We start from the raw sequence: 25,013 nt of genomic DNA, 5'->3' as shown, positions 1-25,013 counted from the left end.
GGGGAGGATCAGTATTTGTTGCATGGGTCGGAGCTGCCGTAATTGAGTGCCACCTGTATACAAAGCCCTGTGCCAAGTGCCTGATGCCGTCGGTTCATTGAATCCCTTTTATCCCGTGCCACTCAGTGAGTCGGTACCTCTTACGATCCCATTGTATCTTTCAACCTGGTTTAAGGTCACTTTTGCCCTGAAGATAGCTTTTGTTTGTTTTGAAGCGAACGAGTCTGCCTTTCTTGTTGGGCAGAAGGGTCTCCTGACCTACGGCCATGCTCTTACTCCTCTATATTTTCTAATGTATGCATCTCAAGGTACACCTCTGGCTTGTGCGATCGGTGAGGGGAGAGCACTGTCCCTTTAATGACTTCATCTTTGGTCCTTTTCCCACTGGTTTGTAAGCCCACGTTCAGTTTAGACCAGAGTTCTCATGGGGGCACTGTTCTCCACTAGCAAATTTAAAAAATATATATTTTATTTATTTGAGCGCACGCCCACATGAGTGCGGGGGGGCAGAGGGAGAGGGAGAAGCTCCCTGCTCAGCGGGGAGCCTGATGCAGGACTTGATTCCAGGACCCTGAGATCATGACCCTAGCCAAAGGCAGACGCTTCACCGATTGAGCCACCCAGGCGCCCTCCATTAGCAAATTCTGGAGACATTTTTAATTGTGGCAACTGGGGGTGGGAGGAAGTGGGTGGAGCCCACTGGACAGGACTGCCCCTACCGCAAAGAATAATTCGGCCTCAAATGTCAGTAGGGCCCACATTGGGAAATCCTGTTAGACAAATCTCATCTCTTTTGAGTCTTTTTCTGAGGTGTGTGTGTGTGGGGGGGAGTGTCTCTGGATTTTTTCCCAGTGACTTCTTTGTGAATTCCTGGGCATGTGGCACACTTTTAATTGCTATCACTTTATCAAGAGACTTGGTGTCTGGGAGGCCTCCTGGTCTTATATATGAGGAAAGGGAAGCTCAGAGAAGTTTCCTGAGTTTGGTCAAAATGGTAGAACCCAGGGGCGCCTGCGTGGATCTGTCGGTTAAGCGTCAGACTCTTCATTTCGGCTCAGGTCATGATCTCAGGGAGATGGGATCAGGCCCCTCGTGGGGGGGGGGGAGCTCCCGCTCAAGACAGAGTCTGCTTGAGATTCTCCCCCTCTGTCCCTCCCCCAGCTAATGCATGCTGTCTCTAAATAAATAAAATCTTTAAAAATAAATAAATAAATAAAATGGTAGAGCCCAGACCCACTCCAGAGTCCTGGCCCCTAAATACCATACCAGCCATTCTCCAAGAGCAGCCAGGGGCTCAGCCTGCAGGAATTGAGGCAGGTGGGACGGGCCGGGGTTACATCCCACCCCCTGCAGGACGTGGTTCGCTGAGCCATGATGATGGGCAGGTGGCCAACCCAATGAGGCGGCGGACCCTCCCAAATCCCTAAATACACTAAATGCTTTGAAGAAGCAACTCCCAGAAAATAAAACGATCCCGTCAACACCTCACCAGGATGGCAGCTTGGCATTTACTAAAGCTCTTAACATGTGTGAAGTCTGAAATCGCATAGCATCACCAGGAAATGGCGGTTATTTATTGCATCTTCTAGCGGAAGAAACAGCCTCAGAGAAGCAATGGAGACCCGAGTTGCACAGCTACCCTGAAGAGGGCTGGTCGCTCACCCAGACCCCGGTCGATCTCCCGGGCTCTGCCCACATGTCACCACACACAGTCGGCCCCTTGACAGCATCAGGGCGCCTCCCTTCCCCAAGAGATTTTCCACCTGCTGGGCTCCTCTGAGCCACACACTGTATTTCCTGCCTTTGTTTACTCGGGTCTCCACCATGACCCCCTGAGGTAGGACTTGTCACTGTCCCCACTGTACAACTAAGGAAACTGAGCCTCAGGAAGACAAGTTATTGGTCCGAGGTCCCATAGCTGGGAAGCAGAGAAATCCGGCCCTTGAGTTTGGCTGCTCCCCCCAGCGCATCCTACATGTGAGTCCCTTGTGTCTCAGAGATAAAAGTGGATTACACAGACAGGACCAAACTGCCAAAGCACTAGCATATTCTGAAGCACTGGAATGTTCCAAAGATCCTCTGGTTCCCTACTTGCTCTCCCATGACGGGAAGCTCCAGAAGCTCTTATCTGTAACAAAGTCTTCCCTCAGCTTGGGGGGAAGATACACCCTCCTGCCCGCCGCCCCCTCACCCCTGGCAGCCTTCTGGAGATGGGTGGCTGCCGTCAGCATGGGGCAGCTGCAACATTCAAACACCCTGATCTCCCCCTAGGCTGGATGGCCAACTCCCCAGTACTCAGCCACGCGCCTGGATGTCCTGGGGCCGCAGCTCTCGCTCACCCTCAGCCAAGAAGACAAGGAGGGCGCGGTGCAGCAGATGCACCCCCAAGCGGCGGCGCCGGGTGGCTGGCCAGCCCGCCACGACTCCATAGCAGTGTCCTTGTTTCCGGTTGGTCAGCGTCTGGAGCCCTGGAGAGATGAAGGGTCAGGCAGCCTTGGAAACCGTTGGCAGATGTGACAGGGAACCCACTGCATATTGCTCTTAAGCAGGGACAAACCAATAGAGCAAAATATATACGCGTGCAGGTACATAGTTGGTGCTCAATAACTGCTCATTGCATGAATGAATGAACAACTATGAGAGGAAAGGGGTGAGGTAATCAGTAGATCAAGGGTCCTTCATCTGACCCCACCCCCACCCCACAAGCCAGGCACCGACCTAGAGCATCCACAAGACACGCCTCTCGAGTATAAGCCTCCACAGCAACCACGTGTTGGAAGCAATGCAGGGAGACCACACCACGACCACTGGCCCAAATGTCCAAGATCTGGCGCACTTTGGGGCAGGCCTAGGGAACCAGGGTGGGGTCAGGGGTCTGCCCTCCAATCCCCTCCTCCCTTTACCTCCCCATGGCCCAGCTGCCCCTGTCATGACCCAGATCCTTAGCCGCACCTGCTTTCCTGGCTGCCGACGGAGCCTGAGGGCCTCCCAGAGGTGGACATCCGGCCGGGCCCGTGTCCCTTTCCCCACATAGAAGATGGCACGGACAAAAGTCCGAAGGCGTTCAGCGGGGGTCAGTGAGAAGGCTCGAGCCGGCAGGTCCTGAGTCTCCCTGGATGAGGGGAGCAGCTCAGAGAGGAAGAAGTGATGACAGTTGCCCCGGAGACAGTTTCTAAGTTCACAGAGCAACCCGAATCCATGTCCAGTGAGCCCCATTTTCTAAGGCAGAGAGTGGTAGATGCTCCCTAGGGACACTCAGCAGCTTGAACTTGGTCTAACCAACCTTTTAAAGAAGCTGATGCCCAGACACAGCCAGTCCCCCTTTTAAAGATACAAAGCAAATAAGAACCAATCCTAGAATTTTCCAGCTCCCACCTCTGAGTCATCCCTGCCCCAAGTACCTGGGGTCCAATAGTAGATACGTGAAACTGGACTTCACGACCCCCTCCCGCCACCTTCTCTTGGGATCTGGCCGCTCAAACTGCTGGGCAAGCACATCCTCATCTGCCCGGGCATCTGGGATACAGCCTGTCCGCAGGGCTTCGGCGAGCTCTGGGCTGTGCCCTGAAAAGTCTGAGTCCCAGATTGGGCGGGGGGGGGGGGGGACTGAGTCAAGGCAGACAGAAGAAGGGGCTTTTCCCAGAGACAAAGAATAAAATAGGCAGGACTGAGAGACAGGGGTCTCCAGGAATTCCTGGAGGCTCCTTGGACTCTGGATGCCTCTTACAGACTAACCAGGAGCAGCATGGGCTTCTTCCAGCCGTCGGAGGTGGTATGGCCGAGTGAAGGGTGTGATGGGGCCGGGACTCTCGCCAAGTGCTCGGAGCCCTTGCAGCAAATCCAGGTCAGACATGGCAGGGACCGGAGGGCACCGGCAAGAGGGAACAGGGTCCCTGCCACCTGTGAAGCTTGCCTCGTCCTCCGTCAGCCAGAGGGCAGCCACATCACTGTCGAGGGACACCTCTTCGTCTTTTAGGAAGGGGGAGTTGGGGAGTCCAGGCGGTGGTTCCCGAGGGGGGCTTGGGGCAGGGCTCCCATCAGGGAGGGATATGGTGGAGGGGGAGGCATCTGGAGAGGTCAGAGTCAGGGCCCGCAGACGGGTATTTAGTTCTGCCTCCCTGTCTGTCCTGGCAGCTTGATGCACCAGCTGTGGGGTACCTGGAGACCTTGGTATCCTCTGGGAAGGTCGAATACCAGGCAGGAGTCCCTGCTTGGTCTGGGGTAATGACCCAGCCCAGGAGGAGGTATGCGGGGCCGGATCTTCAGTTCCAGAAGCTTCAGTCACAGTGACAAAGGAGGTATCTGAGCTGTAGTCCCATAGTCCTGGGGGGGACTCCAAGCCGCCATCCTTGTCAGCAATCTCAGGGTGGGCAAGGAGGCTGGGGAGTCTGGGGCTGGCCTCCAGGCCCATGTCCCTGCCATCACGTCTGCCCAGTGCAGTGGAGCCCGGGGTCACATTGGGAGGTCCAGAGGGGCTGGTGTCCAGCCCCTTTCTCCGGGGGTCTGGACCTGAAGTAAGGGATGAGAAGGAGGGTCAGAGAGGAGGGGTGAAGAGAGCCAGAGACAGAGATGGGGGTTGGATCAGACAAAAAGAGGCAGCTGGAGTTTTGCAGGGAGCAGGGAGAGTCGGAGGCAGACAGCTTACCGGAGACAGTGCACGTGAGCCAGAGCCAGAGAGGGAACATCAGAGGGACGCGCAAATCTAGATCAGAGGTTAGGCCCCCGAGGACGCGCAGGCCCCACTCACCGTCAGCCTCGGGCTCAGGCTCAGGCTCCTGGCTCTCTGCCCGGGTCCGGGTCGAGGTCTTGGTCCGAGTCTGGAACTCCCGAAGGACGCGCGCGCAATCCTGGTGCCCCTGGTGCTCTGCCAGGTCCGGCGGCCGCAGTCCGTCCTGCGGCGGCGCGGTCAGCAGGGGGCACCCGAGGCCTTCTTCCCTCCCTCCCTTGCTCCCTCCGGGTTCGCCCTGCCACTGCAGGCGCTGGGCTCCCACCTGGTCTCGCAGTGCAGGGTCCGCTCGGTGGCCCAGCAGTAGCTCCAGGCCACGGCGACAGCCCCAGGCGGCAGCCACGTGCAGCGGCGTCACGGCCTCGACCGAACTGGGGCAGGAGCGAGGAGGGCTCAGCGGAAGGGGGAATGTGATCTCCGCCTCCGCACCCCGGAACCTTGGCTCTCGGGCTCCTATCGCCACCCCCCAGCCTGAAACACCATCCCTGGATCCTAGACACTGCGCCCTCGGCCAGACTCAAGCCTCTGCTCTCTGAGCCTAGAGCTTCCACCGCCAGATCCGAACCTTTGATCCCTACTTGGCCCCGGCGCAACCTCACATCCACCCTCCCCCTGGGACCCTAGCCCCCGCCCTTGGATCCTCAGGAACCGCCCCGAGATCCCAAGCCCCACCTTTGGGCACCGAGTCTCCGCCCCTGGGCTGGGGGATGCCCTCTCCCAGACTCCCAGTTCTTGCCCTCGGACTCGGGAGACCCCTCCCCTGCGCGGCTCACCCCGCCCGGGGGCCAGGCCCCGCCTCACCGAGAGTCGGCGTCCCCGCCTCGGCGCAGCAGGGCTTCGAGACAGCGCAGACCGCGCGGGTGCCGGGCTCCCGCCGCCAGGCGCATGGCTGCCCCTCCATCCGCGAGCAGCAGGTTGGGGTCGGCGCCGCGGCTCAGCAGTTCCTCCACCGCCCTACGGACTGGAATGTCAGCGTGGACCACGACCCCCGCCCCGCCCCCGGCCGGGTCCCAGCCCTCACCGCGGCTCCTCCTCCCGCAACGCTGCCCGAAGCCGCTGCGCCAGGCCGGCCGCCGCGTCCATGCCGGGGCTGTACCGGAGCCCCGCGGCCCTGCCCGCCGAGTTCCAACTTCCCGCCGCGCCCGTGTGCGCACGCGCCGCCCCACCCCCCGCCTCGGGTCTCCGCGGGCCGGCGCCGCGCAGTGTCCCCCCGCCAAGCTGACCTACGCCGCACCCGCGTCCACATCCGGGCGCGGGGCTCTAGCGCCTGCGGGGGCCCGTGACACCGAGTGGCGCTCAGGCAGGGCCGGGGGCCGCCGATAAGGACCCGGGCGGGTGGAGGCCGCCGAGTGTGCCTTTATCTCGTCTCAAAAGCCGGGAAAAGCGAACTCACCCTAATAGAGGGGTGGAGCTGCTTCCCGGGACCGGAGATGGCCACAGGGCATTACGGCTCGCCCAGGGGGCCTCCGTGGACGCGCACAGCCTCGATACTGTGTAAGGCTTCAGTTAACAGCTCCCGCCGCCATCTCTGGGTCGCCCGTTTTCACTCCTGGGGAAACGGGAGAGGCCACTACTTTGGAGCTCTGGGCTGCTGAGGGCCTTAATTTTCCCATCTGCAAAATGGGAGAATAATCTCTTCCAGGCTGGTGTGAAATGGCACGAGTTTCACCACAAGGGCCTGGCACCTAAGTGCCCAATAAACGCTCAGAGGTAGGAAAAGCTGTTGCTCAATAAAACTGTTTCCGGGGTGCCTGGGTGGCTCCGTTGGTTGGGTGGCTGCCTTCAGCTCAGGTCATGATCTCAGGGTCCTGGAATGGAGTCCTGCGTGGGGCTCCCTGCTCAGCGGGAAGTCTGCTTCTCCCTCTGCCCCCCCACCCCCATGCGCTCACATATCTCTCTCAAAAATAAATACAAAATCTTTAAAAAAAAAAAAAAACAGATTTATTTTTTTTTTTTTTTTAAGATTTTATTTATTTGAGAGAGAGAATGAGATAGAGAGAGAGCATGAGAGGGGAAAGGGTCAGAGGGAGAAGCAGACTTCCCGCTGAGCAGGGAGCCCGAAGTGGGACTCGATCCCAGGACTCCAGGATCATGACCTGAGCCGAAGGCAGTCGCTTAACCAACTGAGCCACCCAGGCGCCCGAAAGCTGTTTGTTTTATAAGAATCTAGTTGCTAAACTTTTTTAACAATAGCTCATTATCCAGGAAGGTAGCTGAATGGTAGAACTGTTGTATCTGTCTTTGGTCTCCCTTCCTCTGGGGAAAACTCATACTATTTCCTGAAAGAGCTGTAATCCCTTCCCAGAGGAGAGATCAATCCCTTCCCAGATCAAGTCCTGGCAGATCAGAGCATCCCACAACTCTGGCCCAATGTAAGGTTACCTGACCCAGGCAAGGCCAGTCCTATGGAGTTGTGGGGGCCCTCTCTTCACCTGGGCTGTAGTTTGAGGAGTGATCACAGCCCTTTCCGTGGTTTGGGAGAAAAGCAGGGCACACTGAACACCGATCATGCAAGATATTTCAGCCCACCTCAATGGCATTATTGTCTGAACAACTGAATACAGCAAAGCCTGAAGCTGCACTTTGCTTTTTATCCACAAGAACCAAATCATTCCCCTTTCTGTTCAGCCGGTAGGTTTTCTGTCACTTGCTACCAAAAAGATCCCAATTAACACAAGGTAACTGTTGTGGACCTGGGTTAGGGATTCTCAGATTTTTATTCTGATGACAAAAAGCACACAGGGAAGAACAAAACTTAGAGTCGACAAACCAGTAGTGGGAGGCGGCCTGGAAAACATAGGGAATGGGTGCCCAGAGTCCCCAGGAGCCTCCTGGAACCCTGCCACAGAGCCCAGTTTAAGAACCCTCTCTAAGCCAAGGGCTTCACTGCACAAGAAGGCGGAGATGCACAGGGATGGTTCAGACGGTGGCTTCGACCTCAGTGGCTTCGTCGTCCTCCTCCAGCAGGCTGTAGGAAGCATGACTCTGGCAGGGCCGCTGCAGTGGGTGAGCCAGCAGCTTGGCCATACAGTTGTGCAGCTCAAGGGCTGGCCCAGCCAGCGCCACCTCATACTTGTAGCTGGTACCCTTGGTATCCAGGCTGCCCATGAAGGCAAACATGTCCTGTGGGGCCAGGGAGGGGCCGTTCAGGTAGAGGTTCCCTGATGGACCCTCTCTGCCCCTGGAGGGCTTCCCAGAGGAGGGGGCATCAGGGATGGGTTCTGAAGGATGAAGAGGAGTTTGCCAGAAAGGAAACATTCCCATGTTCAGCAAATATTCCCCCACCACCCAAGAAATCTCAGTCCTGGAGCCCCTAGTTTGGAGAGACAGTTAGATGCAGACTACCCCAGCCCCCACACTAATCATCCCTGAGGAGCAGAGCCTTTAGGTTTGGGTGCTGAAGTACGAGTAGGAGCTGGTCTCAACTCCCCCTGTTCACAGTCAGGTAAACTGAGACTCAGAGGTAAGTGGCCTAATCAAGTTTCTATAGCTCAGTCTGGGCTGGGATACGAAAGACCAGTAGAGCCTGGGGAGGCAGGAGGGAAGGGAGTGCCAAGCAGAGGGCACCATGAGAGCAAAGGCAGAAAGACGCCCTCGCTAGCTCAGAGGAGACACGCAGAAATCGTTGCTGAATGGCCTCAGGACCATGATCCAGCAGGGCGAGGGCTCCAGGGCTGCAAAATGGAGGTGGGTTCCGAGACACCCCACCTACACCCATCTGCCACTCACACACACAGCAGCCTCTCACCTTCCAGCTCATTTCCTCTTCCTTCTCGTCAGCGCCATTGTGGATGTAAACAACATCAAAGAAGAAGTATGGGCACTGGAACATTTTCTGCAGGGGAAGAACACCAGCCTTCGGGGCTTGAGTCACCCCATGATGCCCCCATGACCATAATTCCCCAGCTTTTGCCTTGGACTCTGGGAACCTGCCCATAGGCACCTCAGCTCTTGTGATCAGGAAGTCCCTCCTGGTGTCTAACCACCATTCTGCTGGCTGCAGACATCCCTCCCTTTCCCCAGCCTCACTCACCTTCATGGGCTCCGTCAGGGAGAACTGGGGCTGGCACGGCGGACGGCTATAGACAAGGATGGTGCGGACCACGTATGGGGGTGGAATTGTCTGCACATTCTCGGTGACTGGCAGCTCAGTCTTCTGCTGGCTGCGTAGTGGACGGTGGGGGACAGGTCAGAGCACACTCTGGGGATCCGCCCCTCGTTACCGTCGGAGAGCCCGGGACTTCACTAAGCACGCAAAGCCCACGACTGCTGCCTCTGAGCCTCCCCATATGCTGTTCCCTCTGCCCAGAGCACCGCCCCAGCCTCACCCTCCTGCCTGACCTCTCCTGCTGGATCGGGGAGACTCCGCTGACCCCAAAGCTGGAGCCCGCTCTGACCACCCTCACCATCCTGAACATCCCCCATCGTTGACCTGAGTTGGACCTGTCCCACCACCAGGCCAGAAGAGTCTAAGGCAGGGACCTGATCTTATCAGCTAAGTTAGCACCCACGTGCCCAACTGGCCATGGCTGGATCTCACATTGGCAGAGAGCACTGGGCAGACAGAGGGCTAATGTCTTTAATACGTGAAAAGCAAATCTGATCATCAATAAGAAAAAAGCCGACATCTCCCTATAAACATAGGCAAAGGGGACAAACGGACAAATCACTGTAGGAAGACTGAATGGCTTACAAATGAATGAAAAAAGGCTCAAAGAAAAGCACAGTGAAAGTAACAGGTGGCTGCTAGCCTCTATCAGACAGGCAGAACCTTCAGCGGCATGAACAACTCTGGTGTTGGGAGGTACACAGGGTTGGTTTCCTAGGAAAGTGCTCTGGCAAACTCTAGCAGATTAAAAATACACACCCCTTTGGCCCAGCATGTCTTCCGCTGGGAATTTATAGGATGGGTTCACCTGCAAAATTTGCCAGGACCCCTGTACCAGGTTAATCACAATGGAAAATGCAAAACAGGATCTGTGTCCACCATTAGGAGGCAGGTAAAAACAGGGGTTGGACTACTAGGGCCCATAAGCTGAGAATGGTTTTTACATTTTCAAAATGGTTGGGAGGAAGAAAATCAAAAGAACATTTTGTGACACATGGAAAGGATATGAAATTCAAATTTCCGTGTTCATCAAGAACGTTTTATTGGGACCCAGGCCTGTGCACAGGTACGGTTTGTGACTGCCTTCAGATTGCTCGGGCAGGATCTGGTCATCAAGACAGAGAACATATGGCCTGCAAAGCTGAACAAATTTACTGCCCGGCCCTTTACAGAAAAAGCGTGCTGCCCCATGGGTTAAAACAATGGAGTGGGGGACCTCAGGGCGGTCACAGGACTGACATGGAAGGCGAGACGCGGGGAAGGCAGTTACTTACATGAGGCTGAAGAGACCTTCTAGATCTGGCAGAGATGCTAAGGAGAACGCTGGTGGCAGAGCACGGGCAGGAAGCGGCGGGTGGCTTCCCTCATTCTGATGCCAGGAGAGCCCAGGCACCTTCACACCCGGTGCCAGGTACCACTGCGCAGGAGACGTGCTGTGCGACCCTGGCCCAGTCGCTTGCCCTGTCTGAGCCTGTTTTCCCTCAGCACAGATCACAAAACAGGGGACGGCACTGGATGCCCTGAAAATCCCTGGTGGCTCAAAACTCCCCTTTCCCTCATGGCCAGAGCAGCTGTCCTCAAAAGGCAAGAGCCATGGGTGTCCCCGTCCCCTACCCCCCAACACTCAGCATTGTTTTGTAACTCACGAGGATCATTTTCTGTCTAAGTTTTGGGCTGCACATGAGCCTTTTGTGTTCAAGTTAGCATGAAATGCGCTGTGCCCAGGCTGCAAGGGCTGTATTAGTGACTGTGACTCCTCAGTCCCATATCGCCATTTATTGAGCACCAACTGCATACTTGGCCCTGCACAGAATGCTCCCTGTGGGTGTGGTTTTGACATCTAGAGTCCAAATCCGCGGGTTCTGTTTCTGTACCATGTCCAGCCCCCTCCAGAGGGCAGCCCCTGCCTGTAAGGATACTGAAGGTGGAGCAGGAAGCCGTCTCCAGGTCGTAGAGGCAGCTGCAGAGTTCACGGGGATCAGAGGTCAGGCCGGACAGCTGCGGGGAAGCACAGGCCTCAGCAAGATGCCTCCCCGCCCTGAAGGAACCCCTCGGCAGCCGGGCCCTGCCCCAGCCTCACCCAGGCGATGTCATCGTTCACCACCACCAGCGCGAACTCATGGCTCTTGTCGATCTTGTGTTTTGTCCGCACAAACATCTCAATCATCTTCTGGGAGACGTTGAGGGCGTTGGTTTTGGAGCTGGGGAGGGACAGAGGGTGGTGTGGGCGGTTAAGGTGGGGCCTCCCGGCCTGGAGGGTGTCTCCTCACCTGCCAGTCCTGGGGAGCCCTCTACCAGCCTCAGGATTAGGCACTGGAGGCCCAGGTAGGTCATGCCTGGCAGAGCCCAGCCACCCCTCTGTAGCTTTTGCCCTCTCCGAATGGGGTTCCTCTGGCCAGCCTGGGTCTCACAACCGATTCCCATGAGGTCTCCCCCAGGCCTTCACTCAGCCACAGATGGCTAGGGGTGGCAGCGGGCTTGTCCTTAGCATTCCCCAGAGCCCCTTGGACCCTATCCAGGCCCGGTCACAACCCCACAGAGACCCAGGTGCTCAGGGCAGGGGCTTCAGGGACAGCTAGGCCTGGGTCTGAGTCCTGACTCTGCCTATTTGCTGTGAGGCCTTGGGCAAGTCACTTCACCTCGCAGAGTTTCTGAGTCATTGCTGTGCCGTGGGTGGCACGTGACAGCTCTCACGGGCTTAGAATGGAGCCCTGGTGGGTCACAGCTTTTTTAGGGTCGGTCACCATTGCTACTCTGGCAGCGCCAGGCCCCAGGCCAGGCCAAGCTGCTCTGAGTCTCAGAGAGAAAGAGCCCTGAATTTTTTGAGCTGCCTCCCCACCCCCCAGCCCGTCCCAAGCCGTGGCTGCATATTCAAGCCCCCAAATGTTCCTCTCACCCATTGAATGACTCCAGCTTTGACAGGGACATTTCCTCTGACAGGTCCAGGCAGATGATCTGCAAGAAGGTTCGAGGGCGGTGAGGGCCCTGTGCCTGGCAGCGCCTAGCCAAGTGGACACTAACATCGGCCCCCACTGCACTCTGGTGGTCCTCTCCAAGCAGCTCTGTCTGAAAGGGTGGTATCAGGACCCCCAATTCCCAGCCAAGCAACCTACTTTGGAAGACAGCGGTTCAGGGAAAAGAGCACTAGATCACGAGTCCAGGTTTATAAGTGAATAAAGGAGCCAGAGAAAGTCTGACATGGAAACAGGAAAACAAAGGTAGAGTGGGTTGAATTGTGCCCCGGTCCCCACAGATATGCCCACTGGGAACCTCAGAATGTGACTCTTTTTGGAATCAGGGTATTTGCTGATAGAATTAAGAGAAAGATCTTGAGATAAGATAAAGATCCTGATCAGGGACACCTGGGTGGCTCAGTTGACAGGAGCATCCGACTCTTGATTCCAGCTCAGGTCATGATCTCAGGGTATGAGATCCAGCCCTCCCTCGGGCTCCCCACTCAGCAGGGAGTCTGCTTGATACTCTCTCCCTTTCCCTCTACCTCTCCCCAACCCCACCCTCCACTCTCTTTCTCTCTCAAATAAATAAACCTTTAAAAAAAAAAGATCCTAATTCAATGACAAGCGTCCTTATAAGAGAAAGAAGATTCAGAGACACAGATGGGAAGGCCACGTGAAGACAGAGTCAAAGACCGGGGTGATGCGGCCACAAGCCAAGGAACACATGGAGCGCCCAAGGGCTGGAAAAGGCAAGAAAGGATCTTTCCCTACAGCCTCCAGCGGGAGCACAGCCCTGCCCATTCCTTGATTTCAGACTTCCGGCCTCCAGAAGAGTGTGAGAATGAATTTCTGCTGTTCTAAGCCACCTGCTTTGTGGTAATTTGTTGCGGTAGCCCTAGAAAACTCCTACGAAGTAACTGCAGAGTGAATCCCAAAAAGCAAGAACATTAAACCTAAGGTTCCCTCGCACTTCACGGCCACAGGCCAAGCCCCTCACTTACCACCTTCTCTGGACAGTTGACCCTCGGTGTCCGCACCTGGACTTCAGGAGCTGTTGGGGGCACCTGCCAGGGCTTGGGGCCAGCTCCTGGAGGATTGGGGGTCCCATCGTCAGCACTGGCCGCCTCACCCTCACCCTCGCTGCGGCTGCCCACACTGGCCTGGGCCCCCAGTGCCCGGTCCTCAGCCCCCTCAGGATTGGAGCGTGTTCGGGGCCTGGGCTCAGCTGACTGCTCTTCTTCCTCTTCCTCTTCCTCCTCCTCCTCCTCCTCCTCCTCAGTGGGGCTGCTGGGCTCTGCCACCTCCATGGCCCCTAAGTGGCTGGATGGAGCAGGGCTGGGGGAAGCCAGGATCCTCCCCTTAAAGGTTTTAAAAATATTTGGTTACTGGACAGGACAGAGCATGAATTGCTTAATGACTGTAAAAATCACTTCTTTCCAGGCCTCAGTTTCCTTATCTGCAGAACGGGTGCCCGGCATCCCATTCTTTCTGTACTGCTAACCCTGCCCCTTTCCTGGGCCAATGAACAAATCTGGCCACCAGGAATGGCTCAGATATGGGGCATGACCCAATACAGGTCAGTGAGGGGCAGCTCTGGGGCTTCCAAGAGTGCCATTAGGGAAGAGGGACTCGTTAGAGTTGCAGAACTGGGAGGACAGAAGTCGAGAGCTGTCAGGAGCCTCTTTTGCCTCCAAGAGGGGAAAGAGAACCTGCTTGAAGTGATGCTCACCCAGAAAACAGCAGCTAGACCTCTGTGCACCTGGATCCAGCTATGCCTGAAACTGAAAAAGGAAACCTCATTTAAAATGGAATCGGGAGGCCAAAAGGGGAGCTTAACCCCCTATCACAATGGCAGACCCCAAATTCCCAACAGAAAGAAGACTATACTAAGCCAGCAAGAAAATGAAAGATTTTCTCCTTGCCTGGCAATAGCCTGGCCAATGACAGACTGTCACAACTCTGCCAGTGAAAAGCCATTAAGCTTCAATTCCCAATTTACTCCTATAGACTTGAGGTTTATAACAGCCCGTCCCAACTCCCCTTCCTCTATAAAAGAGTACTCCTCTCCTTTGTTCTGGACTTGCCTATGGTTTTGCTATATAGCTTGTGTGTCCTGAATTGTAATTCTCTGCTATTCCCAAACAAACCTCTTTTTTACTGGTAAAAATAACCGACGATTTTAGTTTTAAGGCTAACAGAATAATTAGCTGGGGTGCCTGGCTCGCTCAGTCGTAGAGCATGCAACTCTTGATCTTGGGGTTGTGAGTTCGAACCCCACCTTGGGTGTAGGGATTGCTTAAAAATAAGAAAAAAAGTAAGACTAATTAGCTCTGGGATTCTCCCCAGCGGGCACCGGGCTGCCTAGAAGGTGTCTGCGCAAAGGAGGGGCACGAATCTAGGTGTTAAAGGTCTCTTTGAAGAAAGGACGCCAACAGTTTGCCTATCTGGGCTGGGGTGTGGGCTGCGGGGGATGGTCTCTGAGCGGCTTGTAACCCCCTGAATCTCTAAGGAAAACAATGCTTTAGCTTCAGCAAGAGGGATGAAGGCTAGACTGCAGGAGAAACCAGAGTGGAAAGCGGAAGCCTCAGGGAAGGCTAAGGGACGGGACCGCAACCACCCAACCTCTTCTCACCGTAGCCTGAGCCTCCCTCCAACTCAGCCGAGAACTGACTAGGAAGCCGCCATCTTTCGCAGCCCGGAAGTAGTGCGGCGCGGCCGCGACGCCTCCTGGGAAATGTAGTTCAGCAAGCCGTAAGACAAGCCGGCTGCTGAACAGGGGACGGCTGGAGAGCCTTGAAAAGCTGATAGGCTGGGACTGTGCTAGGGAGTGGGGTTTGGAATGTGATTGGTCAAAGCAAGAAGAGCCGGAGCTTCGATGTTTCTGGCCGAATCAGGCTACACTGGTCAGTACTTCAACCCTGATAGGCTGGGACGAGGCCTAGTGGAGTGGACCTTTCTATGGAATAGATTGGTGGAGCTGACATGGCCCTCAGCGAGGGGCGGGTTTTTGCGGACTGAGGTGGGCGTGGCCCACACCCCAGGCCCTGCCCAGTTACTTAATTCTGCTTCTTATTTTACACATATTTGCAGAAACCAAAAAGACTAAGCCAAAACTATTTCAGACCACGTTTTCTTTTTCATGCGCACTTCTCCTCTTACCCCCTAACCATTTAAAACCCACTCTGAGCCTCAGTTTCTTTATGTGTAAGAGGTTCAATTAAACAAGCTCTCATGAGCCAGGCTCTGGTCATTGACAGCCAGGAGGAGCTATGCAAGCTGAGTCTTCAAGGATGGAGAACTTGCCAGAAAAACAAGAGAATGAAAGGCATTCCAGAAAGAAGGAACCGCCTTGGTAAAGGTCTGGAGGCTTGCAAGAACCTTGGAGTGGTGGAGCCTTTAACAGGTTAATATGGCTGGAGCAGAGGCTAAGAGTGCAGATTTCAATGGGCCTGGGTGCCGCCAGGTCAGAGAATTGCAACTTCTTTCCTTACCGCCTTTGGGGACACAGAAGCAGGAAGATTTCAGCCTCCTATTGTCTGTCAATGGAATGAGGAAGATTCAGGCTACTCCAGGCTCTGCACAGTTTAAACCAAGTGAAGAAACAAGGAAAGGGTGTTCCAGGCCAAGGTTACAGCATAACCGAAGGCCCTGGGTGTGAGAATTGTGAACCTTCAACTGTTCACGGAGGGGGTCATCGTGGCTAAAGCAAGGAGTGTACATGGGCCCAGGCAGCAGGCGTAATTTTTAAGGTCCTCGAATGCTGGGTAGAAGAGCTTGAAATGTTTCCCAAGGGCAATGGGGAGTCATGGAGGGTACATGAGCAGAGGAGGTGACCAATGCGGTCTCTCTCTCTCTCTGGGGCCTGGCTGGGGAAGGGAGTGAAGGGGTGGCTGTAGAGTCCAGGGAAAGAGCTGGGCTGGCATCCAGGTGGGAGGGGAGAGCCTTGGGCTGTTATTATGGATAGAGTTGAGGAGGCCCTTTAGAGATGGATGCAGGGAAAATGGGCAGGATGTAGAGACAATCTGGGCTCTGAGAAATCCAGCATTGACACAGGAGAAACAGCAGCTGGTAGAGGAAGCAGAGATGGGAGGGTCAGAGAGGTAGGGAGTAAGAGGGGCGTGTTATAATTCAGTTCTTGGATGGATTTTAACAAATTGCTTGTTAAAATTCCCATGACACTGTAGAAAAATGCTATAATTACCCCTCCCCCCCATTTTACAGATAAGGAAACTGGGGCTCAGAGATGGAAGAGACATGAGATCAGAGGCTGAGGTGAGGAGGGACTGACATCTCAGGAGCCGGACACGTGACCCCCACTGGGACTGAGGAAGCTGATGTCCTGGAGGAAGCTGGTGTCCTTGAGGAAACAGCACAATAACAAGTCACATGACCAGGGGAGGGGGGCTTCCTGTTTCCTGGCCCCTCCCAAGCCAGCCTTGGCTAGCCCAGGCCTAAGCAGGCAGTGGCCAGAGCTACCCCAAGAGTGTCCAGAGATTTGGGCTGCTGACCAAGGTACTCCTAGAGGCACAGAGGAGTAGAAGTAGAGCAGGCTGGGGGGACCCAAGCCCAAGACTGGGGCCTCTGACTCAAGAGGACCCTGGGGAGGAGAGGTGACTCTTGAAGTCCTCAAGCCAGGCCCAGATTGGGGACAGAGGGGAGCACAGAGGTAGTGAAAGATAAAGGAGGCAGAGGAGAAGGGGAGATCAGAACAATTTTCAGAGATAGTGAGCTGCCTGTCAAAAGGGGCATTCAAATGCGCCAAATCAACACTGATAACTCAAGATCCCTTCCAGAGGGAGAAGATCAATGCCCAGTCCACAGAAGAAGATATTAAGGCTGTCATTTGCCCAGGACAACAAAGGCAACAAAGACAAGAGCTGAGATCAGCCTGTGGTTTTAGGAGGAAGATTCAGAAGACTGACCTCTGGACAGCAATGAGTGCCCGGGCCGCACGCCCCCGAAGCCGGCGAGGGAGGCACGCTCCGCCTGTAAGTGCCCCCCTCCCTGCCACACCCAGCTGTTTGGGGCCACTCAAAGCCCTGCCCGGCTCAGAGCTTGGCCCTGTGGGTCATCTTCAGGGGGAGCTGGATCCTGTGGCAGAGAGTTCAGAGGAGGCTGAGGCAGCCAGCGGGAGTTCTGAGCTGGGCCCTGCGCCATCTCAGGAGAGCTGCAAGCCAAAGCTGCTGGGGCCAGAGGCAGAAGCCAGTGGGCAGGGCCTGGGGAACAGGTAAGGCCCACTTGGTCTGTGCTCCCCACTCCAGCCCTGGTGTATCTTTCCTACCCACAGATCTCCCTGTGTTCCTCCCTTGCTCACACACATGCGATAGCTTCCCATTGCCCTCCTCAGCCCAACTTTCAAGGCCCCAGATAATGCAGCCCCTGTGAGCCGGACACCCCAGATGACCCCATTTCCAGAACCTTCCATCTCTCACCTCACCACAGGACCAACAAAGAGGCTGAAGGGGACTCTAGCAGAGGACTGGCCCCATCTCCTGAGGGACGCTGCAAGCCCGCAGAGGAAGGCCAGCAGGCCACAGATGTAGCCCCGCCGGGTGGGGAGACTGTCCTCCCCAAGCCTGAAGCCTCTGACATGTTTCAGATTCTCCAGCGCGCTCTGAGCTCACTGGAGGCAGCTGCTGCTACCTGGCGCCACCGGCCCCCAAGCTGTCCTGGGCCGTCGGAGGCCGAGGAGAGAAGTGAGGTAGGACCCAGGCCCTGCTTGGAGCAGGAGGGGGCAGGGGGTTGCCAGAGGGAGGCAGCCCGCCTGGCAGAGAGGAATGACTGGCTGCGATTGGCCTTGGGCAGCCGCGAGGAGGAGCTGATTCGCATGCAGGCCTCGCTGCAGGCCATCCAGGCTGAGAAGGAGATGCTGCAGAGAGAGGTGAGTGGGGCAGCTCCATCTCTGAGGACTTTCTAAGGGGGAGGTGGGCCTGGCATAGGCAACGTTCAAGCATTTGTTCGTTAGAAAAACTTTTACGGAGCATTGACTGCCGAGCCCTGAACAGACAAAGGTCCGTTGCCTTCTTAGTTAAGGTGGTCAGAGATTTCCCCTGAGGAGGTGACACTTGAATGAGGAGGTAAGGGAGGAGCCATGCAAGGATCTGGGGGAAGAGCGTGCCAGGCAGAGAAGGAACTCCCTCTCTGAGGTGGGAGTGTGATTCAGGGACCAGTGAGGGGGCCAGTGCGGGGGTGAAGGAGGGCAGGTTAGGTGATGCGGGCAGATTTATAGGGTCTCGTGGGCTGCTGGGAGTTGGGCTTTTGCCCTGAGCCTGGTGGGATCCTGGAGGGTTTCCCGGAGCAGAAAGGGGCGGGACCTGATGCAGCGGTCACAGGCGCCCTCTCGCGGCCGTTGGAGGAACAGCACGTGGGGGTGCGGAATCCTGCAGACCAGGAGGCACTGGTCCAGACACCAGATGGTGGCAATTGTGGAGGTGGTACGAAGTGGGCCGATTCGGGGAGGTGTCGAAGGTGAAGCTGGCAGGTTTGGGGGTGAAAGCCAGAGAAGGGTTGAGGACAAGTCCAGGTTTGGGGGCCGGCGGGACTGGAAGGGAGAAATGCGGAGGCCGCAGGAGGAGCAGGTTTGGTGGGAGAGAGACCAGAAGCTCTTTGGGCGGTCATGAGCTCACGATACCCATGGGCCACCCGTGTGGGACCATCAGAGAGACAGTTCTGTGTCTGAGTCCAGAGCTCCGGGGAGGTGTCAGAATAGGAGAAACACATTTGGACCTCTTCTAAAGAAAGGGGGCCGAAGGAGATGGTGGGGAACATGTCTTCCTCTTGGGCAGGACAAGGGGGAAAGATATGGGGCTGCCAGAGCCCAGCCTGAGGGGTGGGGCCCACTTCCTGGCTGGGAAAGGAAATCCCCCCTCCATATTCCTCTCCCCACCCCCACCACCCTTGGCAACCACCATCCTGTTCTCTGTATTTGTGAGTTCGATTTTTTGTTTTATTTTGTTTTAGATTCCAAATATAAGTGAGATCACAATGTATTTGTCTTTCTCTGACTTATTTTGCTTAGTATAATGCCCTCAAGGTCCATCCATGTTGTGGCAAATGGCAGGATTTCCTTCTTTTTTTTTTTTTTAAGATTTTATTTTTAAGTAGTATCTACATGGAATGTGGGACTTGAGCTCACAACCCTGAGATTAAGTGTCGCAGGCTCCACTGACTGAGCCAGCCAGGCACCCCTCCTTCTTTTTTTAAGGCCAAATAATATTCCTTTGTTTATACACCAGATCTTCTTTAGCCATTCATCCACTGGTGATCACTTAGGTTGCTTCTATGTCTTGGCTATTTCAAGTAATGCCACGATGAATATAGGGGTTCGAGTTAGTTTCGAGTTAGTTTTTTCATTTCCTTCGCATAAATACCCAGAAGTGGAATAGCTGAATCCTGTGATAGTTCTATTCTTAATTTTTTGAGGGAACACTATGTGGTTTTGTATAAATGGCTACACCAATTTACAATCCCGCCAATGGTGCACGAGTGTTCCCTCTTCTCCACATCCTCCCCAACACTTTTTATCTCATGTCTTTTTTTTTTTTAAAAGATTTACTTATTTATTTATTTGAGACAGAGAGAAAGTGAGTGTGCATGCGTGCCCATGTGAGTGGGGGGAGGGGCAGAAGGAGCGCATCTTCAAGCCGACTCCCTGCTGAGCTACTGTGACCTATGAGATCATGACCCTAGCCAAAACCAAGAGTCAGATGCTTAACCGACTGAGCCACCCAGGCACCCCAATGTCTTTCTGATCTTTTTGATAGTAGCTATTCTAGTAGGTATAAGGTGGTATCTCATTGTGGTTTTGACTTGCATTTCCCTGATGATTACTAATGTTGAGCACCTTTTCGTGTACTGACTGGCCATTTATATGTTTAAAGAAAGAAGATTCTTGAGTGGCTAAGTGAATTGCCCCAGGCTCAATAGTGGGGGGTTTAGTGGGGGGTTTGGTGGGGCATAGCTAGGTTCCTGCTTCCCAGCCGGGGCCTTGCCACTGTCCCAGGAGCAGGTCTGCAGGAGGGTTTGGTGGGTGGTTGGCGCTCCCAGGCCTGACCTACTCCGCCTTCCTTCCCCACCCCCACCCCAGGTCCAGGAGCTGCAGGATTCCCTGCTGAAGCCGGAACCTTTTCCACCTCCTGCCCGGGGCCAAGCAGAGGGCTCAGGCAGTGGCTCCAGCAGTTCTGGGGTAGATGAGGAGCCCTGGGGGACTCAGGTGAGCATGGGAAGCTTAAAGCCATGACCTTGAGATCTTTAGGATTCTGGGCAGCGAGACTCAAATCCTGGACCTGCGATCCAGTAGGTTGTGGGGTTGGAAAAGGCTTAACCCCATGATACTGGGCCCTCAATGACAATCTGGGTGAATCAAGTCACCTCTTTCTAGCAGGACCCCTTCTCTCTGGCTCACCCCCTGCTCCGGCGCCTCCAGAGTGATTCCAGTGCTCAGATGCTTGGACCCCTCCCCACTCAACCCCTCGCCCCTGAGATACACATCATGGAAGCCCAGATGGAGCAGCTCCAGGGGTAAGGGCCACAAATGCTGAGCTCATAAGGGCACCAGAGCCTCCCCAGCTGGGCTGTCAGCCCAAGAGTCTGGAGCTGGAGTGGAGTGGGGAGGAGGGTGCAGATCAGTTGGGTCCTGACTGCCCTGGGTGGGGGGCTCTCATTTTCCCTCTCCCCTAATTGCGGAGGCAGGAGCATTGAGAAGCTCAAATGTTTCAACCGTCTGCTGTCAACTGCGCTGCAGGCGTACAAGGGCCGGTGTGAAGGCCTGAGCATGCAGCTGGGCCGGCGGGAGGCTGAAGCCACAGCGCTGCGTCTGGCCTTGCAGTACAGGTCAGTGCATCCCACCCACGATAGCACTAGCGTGGAAGGGAATGGTTACGCTCCGAGCATGATCTGCAGGGAGAGCCGGGGCCCTCGTAGGAAGGCACTTTCCCACCAGAGAAATTATTTTAAGGCAATTTTAGCCCAAGGGGTGCTGAAGGAGTCTACATGCTCCCAGGGGTGGCAGTGGGGGATGGAGTGAAGGATCCAAGGACAAGTGGGTATGTCATCCACACGACAAGATGGAGCCAGGTGTCCTGGAGCACTCAAAATCAGTGTCTCACAGTGAGCACTGTGAGGAGGTGTACGGAGTCCTGCTCACTCTCCGGGAGGCAGACTCAGGAGCAAGAGAGGAGGCCCCTAAGGGGGACCTGGATGTGGCAGAGAAGGAAGCCCAGAGGCTGCTGGCACAAGAGGATGCTGCCATGGATGGAGAGACACCACGGGATCCACAGCTAAGGTACCCCTGGGAACCTTGAGAGCTGGGAGGGCCAGTGAGTGGGGTCCTTATTAGAGAATGGGGCTCCCACAGCTGGCTCCGTGTTGGGGTTTGGCATGGCTGTGCCCAGCAAGGTTGGTGCAGGATGCTCCGTGGGTCGTGGGCAGGAGGCCTGACTAGAGTTGTCTGGTTGCAGTTCAACAAAGTTGGCATAGTGGTTGACAGCCACTGGGATTGGTATAGGACCCACCAGGGTTGGTTGGCATGAAGATGGATGATGGTGCCCACTGATTAGAACTGGCATGATGGTGTTTAATGGTGTAGGCCTGATGTTCGTACACATGGGGTTAGCGTGATGTTGCCAAACAGGGTTGGCAAGCTGAGCAGGGGTGCCCATTGTGTTGGTGTGATGGCATCCACCGTGTTGATGTAAGTGATGGCACCTACTGAGTTGGTGTGATGGCTTCCACTGTGATGGCGTGAGCAACAGTAATCATTGACACGATGGTGTTCGCTATGTTGTCTTGATGAATGGTGATGCCCATTGGGGTTTATGTTCTGGTGTCCACCATGTTGGTATGACAGCACTCACTACAGATGGCATGGAAACCATCATGGTCAGTAAGATGGAAGATGCTAGAGCCCCACCAGAGTTGGCATGAAGCTAGCACAACTCTGGCCACCAGTATTGACATTAGACCCTTCTTCTGTTTCCTATAGCCCCGAGGGCAGTAGTGTGGATCGGCCCACACCACAGGAGGTGGCTACCCAGCTCTGGGGCTATATCCAGCGTCTCCGGGCTCGCCGTGCTCTGGTGAAGATCCCCACAGAGCCTGGCCCAACTTTGGCACCCATGCCCACTGTGCCTCATGCAGAAGCCATGGTGCAGGCCATTCTGGGGACCCAGCCTGGCCCGGCCCTACCCCGGTTGGAGAAGATGCAGATCCAGCAGGACTTGGCAGCCACACGGGTACATATGGGCAGTGGTCACTGTGTTGGTCTTTTCTGGTGGGATGAAACCCTTTGCCGAGGTTGAGAGGGATGCGACTGGGGGACCAAGTAACAAAGAAGAGTTCTACGTGGCTGGGGGCAGGCTTCCCAGAGGGAGGAGCATTGGAACTGGGATTTTGAAGGATGAATAGGAGTTTGTCTTCTGAAATTCAGTTTCCCATAAGATTCTGAATCTGGCTTTCCAAAATTTCCTTCCTAAGGAAAGGAGATGGAGGCAGGGGACATAATCTGAGGTTTATCCTCTGGCATGAAAGACTTGAGGTTCTAGAGTTGGAGAAATTCTAGACACTTCCACTGAGATGCTACTCGACCTTGTCTGAGATATTTGTACCCTCTGAACTGCCATTCCTACAGCGGTCATTTTTAGGAGATGATTATTTCCCAACATACAAAATCATGGTGAGGGTTTGAGTTCTTGTCTGACCGGTCCTCACTGAGCTGGGGGGGGGCGCTCCTGGGGCCTCAGTTTCCCCAGATCCTAGAGGTCCCAACTCTCTGCCCACTCCTTCGTCTCTCAGGAGACTCTGGCAGACCTGATGCTGCGGCTGCAGTTGGTGCGGCGGGAGAAGCGGAGTCTGGAGCTGCGGGAGGCTGCCCTCCGAGCCCAGGGCCCAGCCCACATGCTCCTGCTCGAGCAGCTGCGGTGGGAACGGGCACAGCTCGGGACTGGTGGGGCCAGCCGTAGTAGTGGTGGAGACAGCAGTGGAGGTGGGAGCAGTGGAGACGAAGAGGAGTTGTCCCAGGTGAGTGGCCCTTCCTGGACCTTGTGGGGATAGCAGTATACTATAGTTGCTATGGGGCCCTGGTCAACCACAGCCCCCCTGTGAGCCTCAGTTGGCATTTCCGCAGAAAGAGATGAGCTGAACGTCAAAGGACTGCATGTCAAATTTCATACTTGTACTTTGGGCTTTTTTTTTCTTTGAGGGTATTGAGCCCACTAAGCCCCAAGGTGTTTGGCGTCTTCCGCTCAAACCTGTGCCTCCTCTTTCCCGCCCCCAGGCTTATTCCTACTCCAGTATCCCCACTCCAATAGCCCCCGCCCATGCTTCATCTCATCCTAAATTTTGGCTCGAGCTTGCCCCGTGATGCCTTCCCTTTTGCCCCTTACCATCTAATCATGTCTGTCCTCTGCTTAAAGCCTTTGGCAGCTTCTGGAACCCTCCTTTGAATCATCTCTCCCATCTCCAAGCCTTTGTAGATGCCGGGCCCCTGCCAAGAACACTAGTCCCTTACCTCTTTGTCTGATTAAGCCCATGACCTCTTGCAAGTCTGAGCTCAGACCTCACCTGCCTCCAGATGAGATTCCCTGATTATTTATTTCTCTTGTTAAGGAGGAATTTTACCCTCATCGGGGTATCTCACCAGATTGGGGCTGTGGCTGCCCACAGTCTGGGTGACTTCAACGTCCAGCTTGGGCTGAGTATGCCCTCCACCTAGGCCAATGTCACTTCCCTCCCTTCTGCCTCCCACAGGGCCCTCCTGCTATCCTTGGTGGAAGCAGGGGCATTGATGGAGGCCAGGTGGGCCAAGCACAGGGACCGGAGACTCTGGCCCAGGAACTGGCAGCGTCACTTAACCGGTGTGTGTCTTGGTCCCGGGCTGGGGGGTGGATGGGCTGGGCGGGTATATGCAAGAATCCATGGGGGCACTGAGTGCAGCAGAGGGCTGGCTGTGCATCCGTGTACAGGTGTGCTCATATGGAAATACCATGGACAGGTGGGGTGGGAGGAGGGAAGGAAGGATTGGCTATGGCCATGAGCTCCTGTCTCCCCACCCCTGCACCAGGGCCCTGGGCTTGCGGGAGCAGCTGCAGTCTCTGCGGGAGGAACTGGAACAGGTGGCTCAGAAGGGGCGAGCCAGACGTGCTCAGAGTGCTGAGCTGAACAGCGATTTATGCAAGGCTCACAGGTGGGTCCCCCTTCCCTGGGTCTCCCCGAGGGACCTCAGAAGTGTCCCTGGCTCTCTCTAGGCCTCAGGTTTCCCCCATGAGGTCGGTGGCGAGTTCAATCCATCCCATACCTCCCTTTTCTGAGTGGAACCCTAGGAAGATTCAATCTCAGAGAACTCTGTCTGGGGCTGGGAATACATAACTCCTGACTTGGGTGGGAGGGGGGCTGTTTCCTGGCTCAGCCCCCCTCCCACGCCCTCCAGTGCCCTGGTCCTGGCCTTCCGAGGCGCCCACCGGAAGCAGGAAGAGCAGCAGAGGAAGCTGGAGCAGGAGGTGGCAATAATGGAGGCTCGCCAGGCAGAGGAGCTGGAGGTGTTAGAAGCCACCGCAAAGGCACTGGGGAGGCCCAGACCACCCTGCCGGCCTCCTCGGCTCGGGGAGACCTTTCTGTAGGTCCCAGTCTGGCCGTGTCTGGACATGCCAGACAGTTATGGCGGGCCCCATCATAAACTGTCCTGGAGTGATGTTATGTCATGTGTGACCTTGAATGTTGGAATCTGTTGGGTGGGATGGGGGCTGATGCACCTGGGGGTCTGGGCATTTGAGAAAGGCTCCCTGTCTTTGACCTGGCACCATGTGGCATGTGAATGTAATGTCAGCGGGATCATGCCAGGGATCATGCCAAACCTAAGAGTGGCTGAAGGATTCGGGGTCAGTGAGATTATATGGCCAGAACTGAAACTCCAACACTCATCTGTCTCCAGAAGCCCTGGGAGGGCTCCAAAGGGACAGTGGCACATCTTCCCTTGCCCACTCCCTTCCCAAGGGACATGCTGGGTTTGGCCTGGTAGGTGCTCCCAAGAGGAAAATGCCTATATCCCAGAAGGAAGACTGAGGGCCTAAAGATTCAGGCTGTGGAAAATTAGCCAGAAGAGCAATCCCTCCCAAGGTGGAGGTGGGGGAGAGGAGAAATCAGAGGGCTTTGGAACTTGCATTCAAAGAATATGTGGCGCTAAGGTGAAGGGCTTCTGGATGGGGGGCACACCAAAGGTAAGAAATCT

At 55.5% G+C, this 25,013-nt stretch overlaps 3 protein-coding genes across 7 annotated transcripts; 1 reads left to right on the top strand and 2 right to left on the bottom strand.

Moving 5' to 3' along the window:
- Positions 1–1,552: 1,552 nt before the first annotated feature.
- Positions 1,553–5,850, bottom strand: ANKLE1 (ankyrin repeat and LEM domain containing 1). 2 transcript variants are annotated; one of them, XM_025885717.2, is made up of 9 exons: positions 5,748–5,850; positions 5,528–5,680; positions 4,992–5,097; positions 4,748–4,892; positions 3,736–4,509; positions 3,402–3,573; positions 2,953–3,112; positions 2,719–2,848; positions 1,553–2,468 (listed from the first exon to the last, which is right to left on the bottom strand). In XM_025885717.2, exons 1-9 carry the CDS (start codon positions 5,807–5,809, stop codon positions 2,296–2,298), a joined length of 1,875 nt encoding a protein of 624 aa, XP_025741502.2. In that variant the 5' UTR covers positions 5,810–5,850; the 3' UTR covers positions 1,553–2,295. The 2 variants fall into 2 exon arrangements, with proteins under 2 accessions (XP_025741502.2, XP_073757047.1); XM_073900946.1 differs by lacking the exon at positions 2,719–2,848 and having other exon boundaries at positions 2,313–2,468.
- A 1,574-nt stretch (positions 5,851–7,424) lies between these two features.
- BABAM1 (BRISC and BRCA1 A complex member 1) lies at positions 7,425–14,537 on the bottom strand. Its single transcript, XM_025885529.2, has 10 exons — positions 14,424–14,537; positions 13,521–13,572; positions 12,793–13,149; positions 11,731–11,789; positions 10,915–11,035; positions 10,754–10,832; positions 10,109–10,133; positions 8,760–8,889; positions 8,475–8,561; positions 7,425–7,849 (listed from the first exon to the last, which is right to left on the bottom strand). The coding sequence occupies exons 3-10, from the start codon at positions 13,096–13,098 to the stop codon at positions 7,646–7,648; spliced, it is 1,011 nt and encodes a 336-aa protein (XP_025741314.1). The 5' UTR covers positions 13,099–13,149; positions 13,521–13,572; positions 14,424–14,537; the 3' UTR covers positions 7,425–7,645.
- A 1,673-nt stretch (positions 14,538–16,210) lies between these two features.
- On the top strand, positions 16,211–24,485 carry USHBP1 (USH1 protein network component harmonin binding protein 1). Of its 4 annotated transcripts, XM_073900944.1 has the most exons (13): positions 16,211–16,303; positions 16,585–16,779; positions 16,870–17,018; positions 17,234–17,672; positions 19,878–20,003; positions 20,172–20,311; positions 20,483–20,623; positions 20,901–21,074; positions 21,774–22,023; positions 22,583–22,807; positions 23,537–23,643; positions 23,850–23,972; positions 24,216–24,485. In XM_073900944.1, exons 2-13 carry the CDS (start codon positions 16,726–16,728, stop codon positions 24,403–24,405), a joined length of 2,118 nt encoding a protein of 705 aa, XP_073757045.1. In that variant the 5' UTR covers positions 16,211–16,303; positions 16,585–16,725; the 3' UTR covers positions 24,406–24,485. The 4 variants fall into 4 exon arrangements, with proteins under 4 accessions (XP_073757045.1, XP_025741181.2, XP_073757044.1 ...); XM_025885396.2 differs by having other exon boundaries at positions 16,238–16,779; positions 20,175–20,311; XM_073900943.1 differs by having other exon boundaries at positions 16,238–16,779.
- The last annotated feature ends 528 nt before the right edge of the window (positions 24,486–25,013 follow it).

This window comes from Callorhinus ursinus, unplaced genomic scaffold (assembly GCF_003265705.2).
Source record: "Callorhinus ursinus isolate GAN/ISIS: 27379988/994484 unplaced genomic scaffold, GSC_fseal_2.0 scaffold15, whole genome shotgun sequence".
Taxonomy (NCBI): Eukaryota; Metazoa; Chordata; class Mammalia; order Carnivora; family Otariidae; genus Callorhinus; species Callorhinus ursinus.
The sequence above is the reverse complement of the archived record's forward strand: the minus strand, read 5'-3'. Positions and strand labels throughout refer to the sequence as shown.

Coding starts and splice junctions, on each gene's coding strand:
- ANKLE1 (XM_025885717.2), bottom strand. CDS start 5,809: ATGGACGCGGCGGCCGGCCTGGCGCAGCGGCTTCGGGCAGCGTTGCGG. Junction 3,574..3,735: donor AGAAGCCCATGCTGCTCCTG/GTTAGTCTGTAA, acceptor TCTGGGACTCAG/ACTTTTCAGGGCACAGCCCA. Junction 3,113..3,401: donor TATCTACTATTGGACCCCAG/GTACTTGGGGCA, acceptor CCCCTCATCCAG/GGAGACTCAGGACCTGCCGG.
- USHBP1 (XM_073900944.1), top strand. CDS start 16,726: ATGAGTGCCCGGGCCGCACGCCCCCGAAGCCGGCGAGGGAGGCACGCT. Junction 17,019..17,233: donor GGGCAGGGCCTGGGGAACAG/GTAAGGCCCACT, acceptor ACCTCACCACAG/GACCAACAAAGAGGCTGAAG. Junction 17,673..19,877: donor AGGAGATGCTGCAGAGAGAG/GTGAGTGGGGCA, acceptor CCCCCACCCCAG/GTCCAGGAGCTGCAGGATTC.
- BABAM1 (XM_025885529.2), bottom strand. CDS start 13,098: ATGGAGGTGGCAGAGCCCAGCAGCCCCACTGAGGAGGAGGAGGAGGAG. Junction 10,134..10,753: donor GGCTTCCTGCTCCACCTTCA/GTATCCTTACAG, acceptor CATCTCTGCCAG/ATCTAGAAGGTCTCTTCAGC. Junction 8,890..10,108: donor GAAGGTCTCTTCAGCCTCAT/GTAAGTAACTGC, acceptor TCCACTACGCAG/CCAGCAGAAGACTGAGCTGC.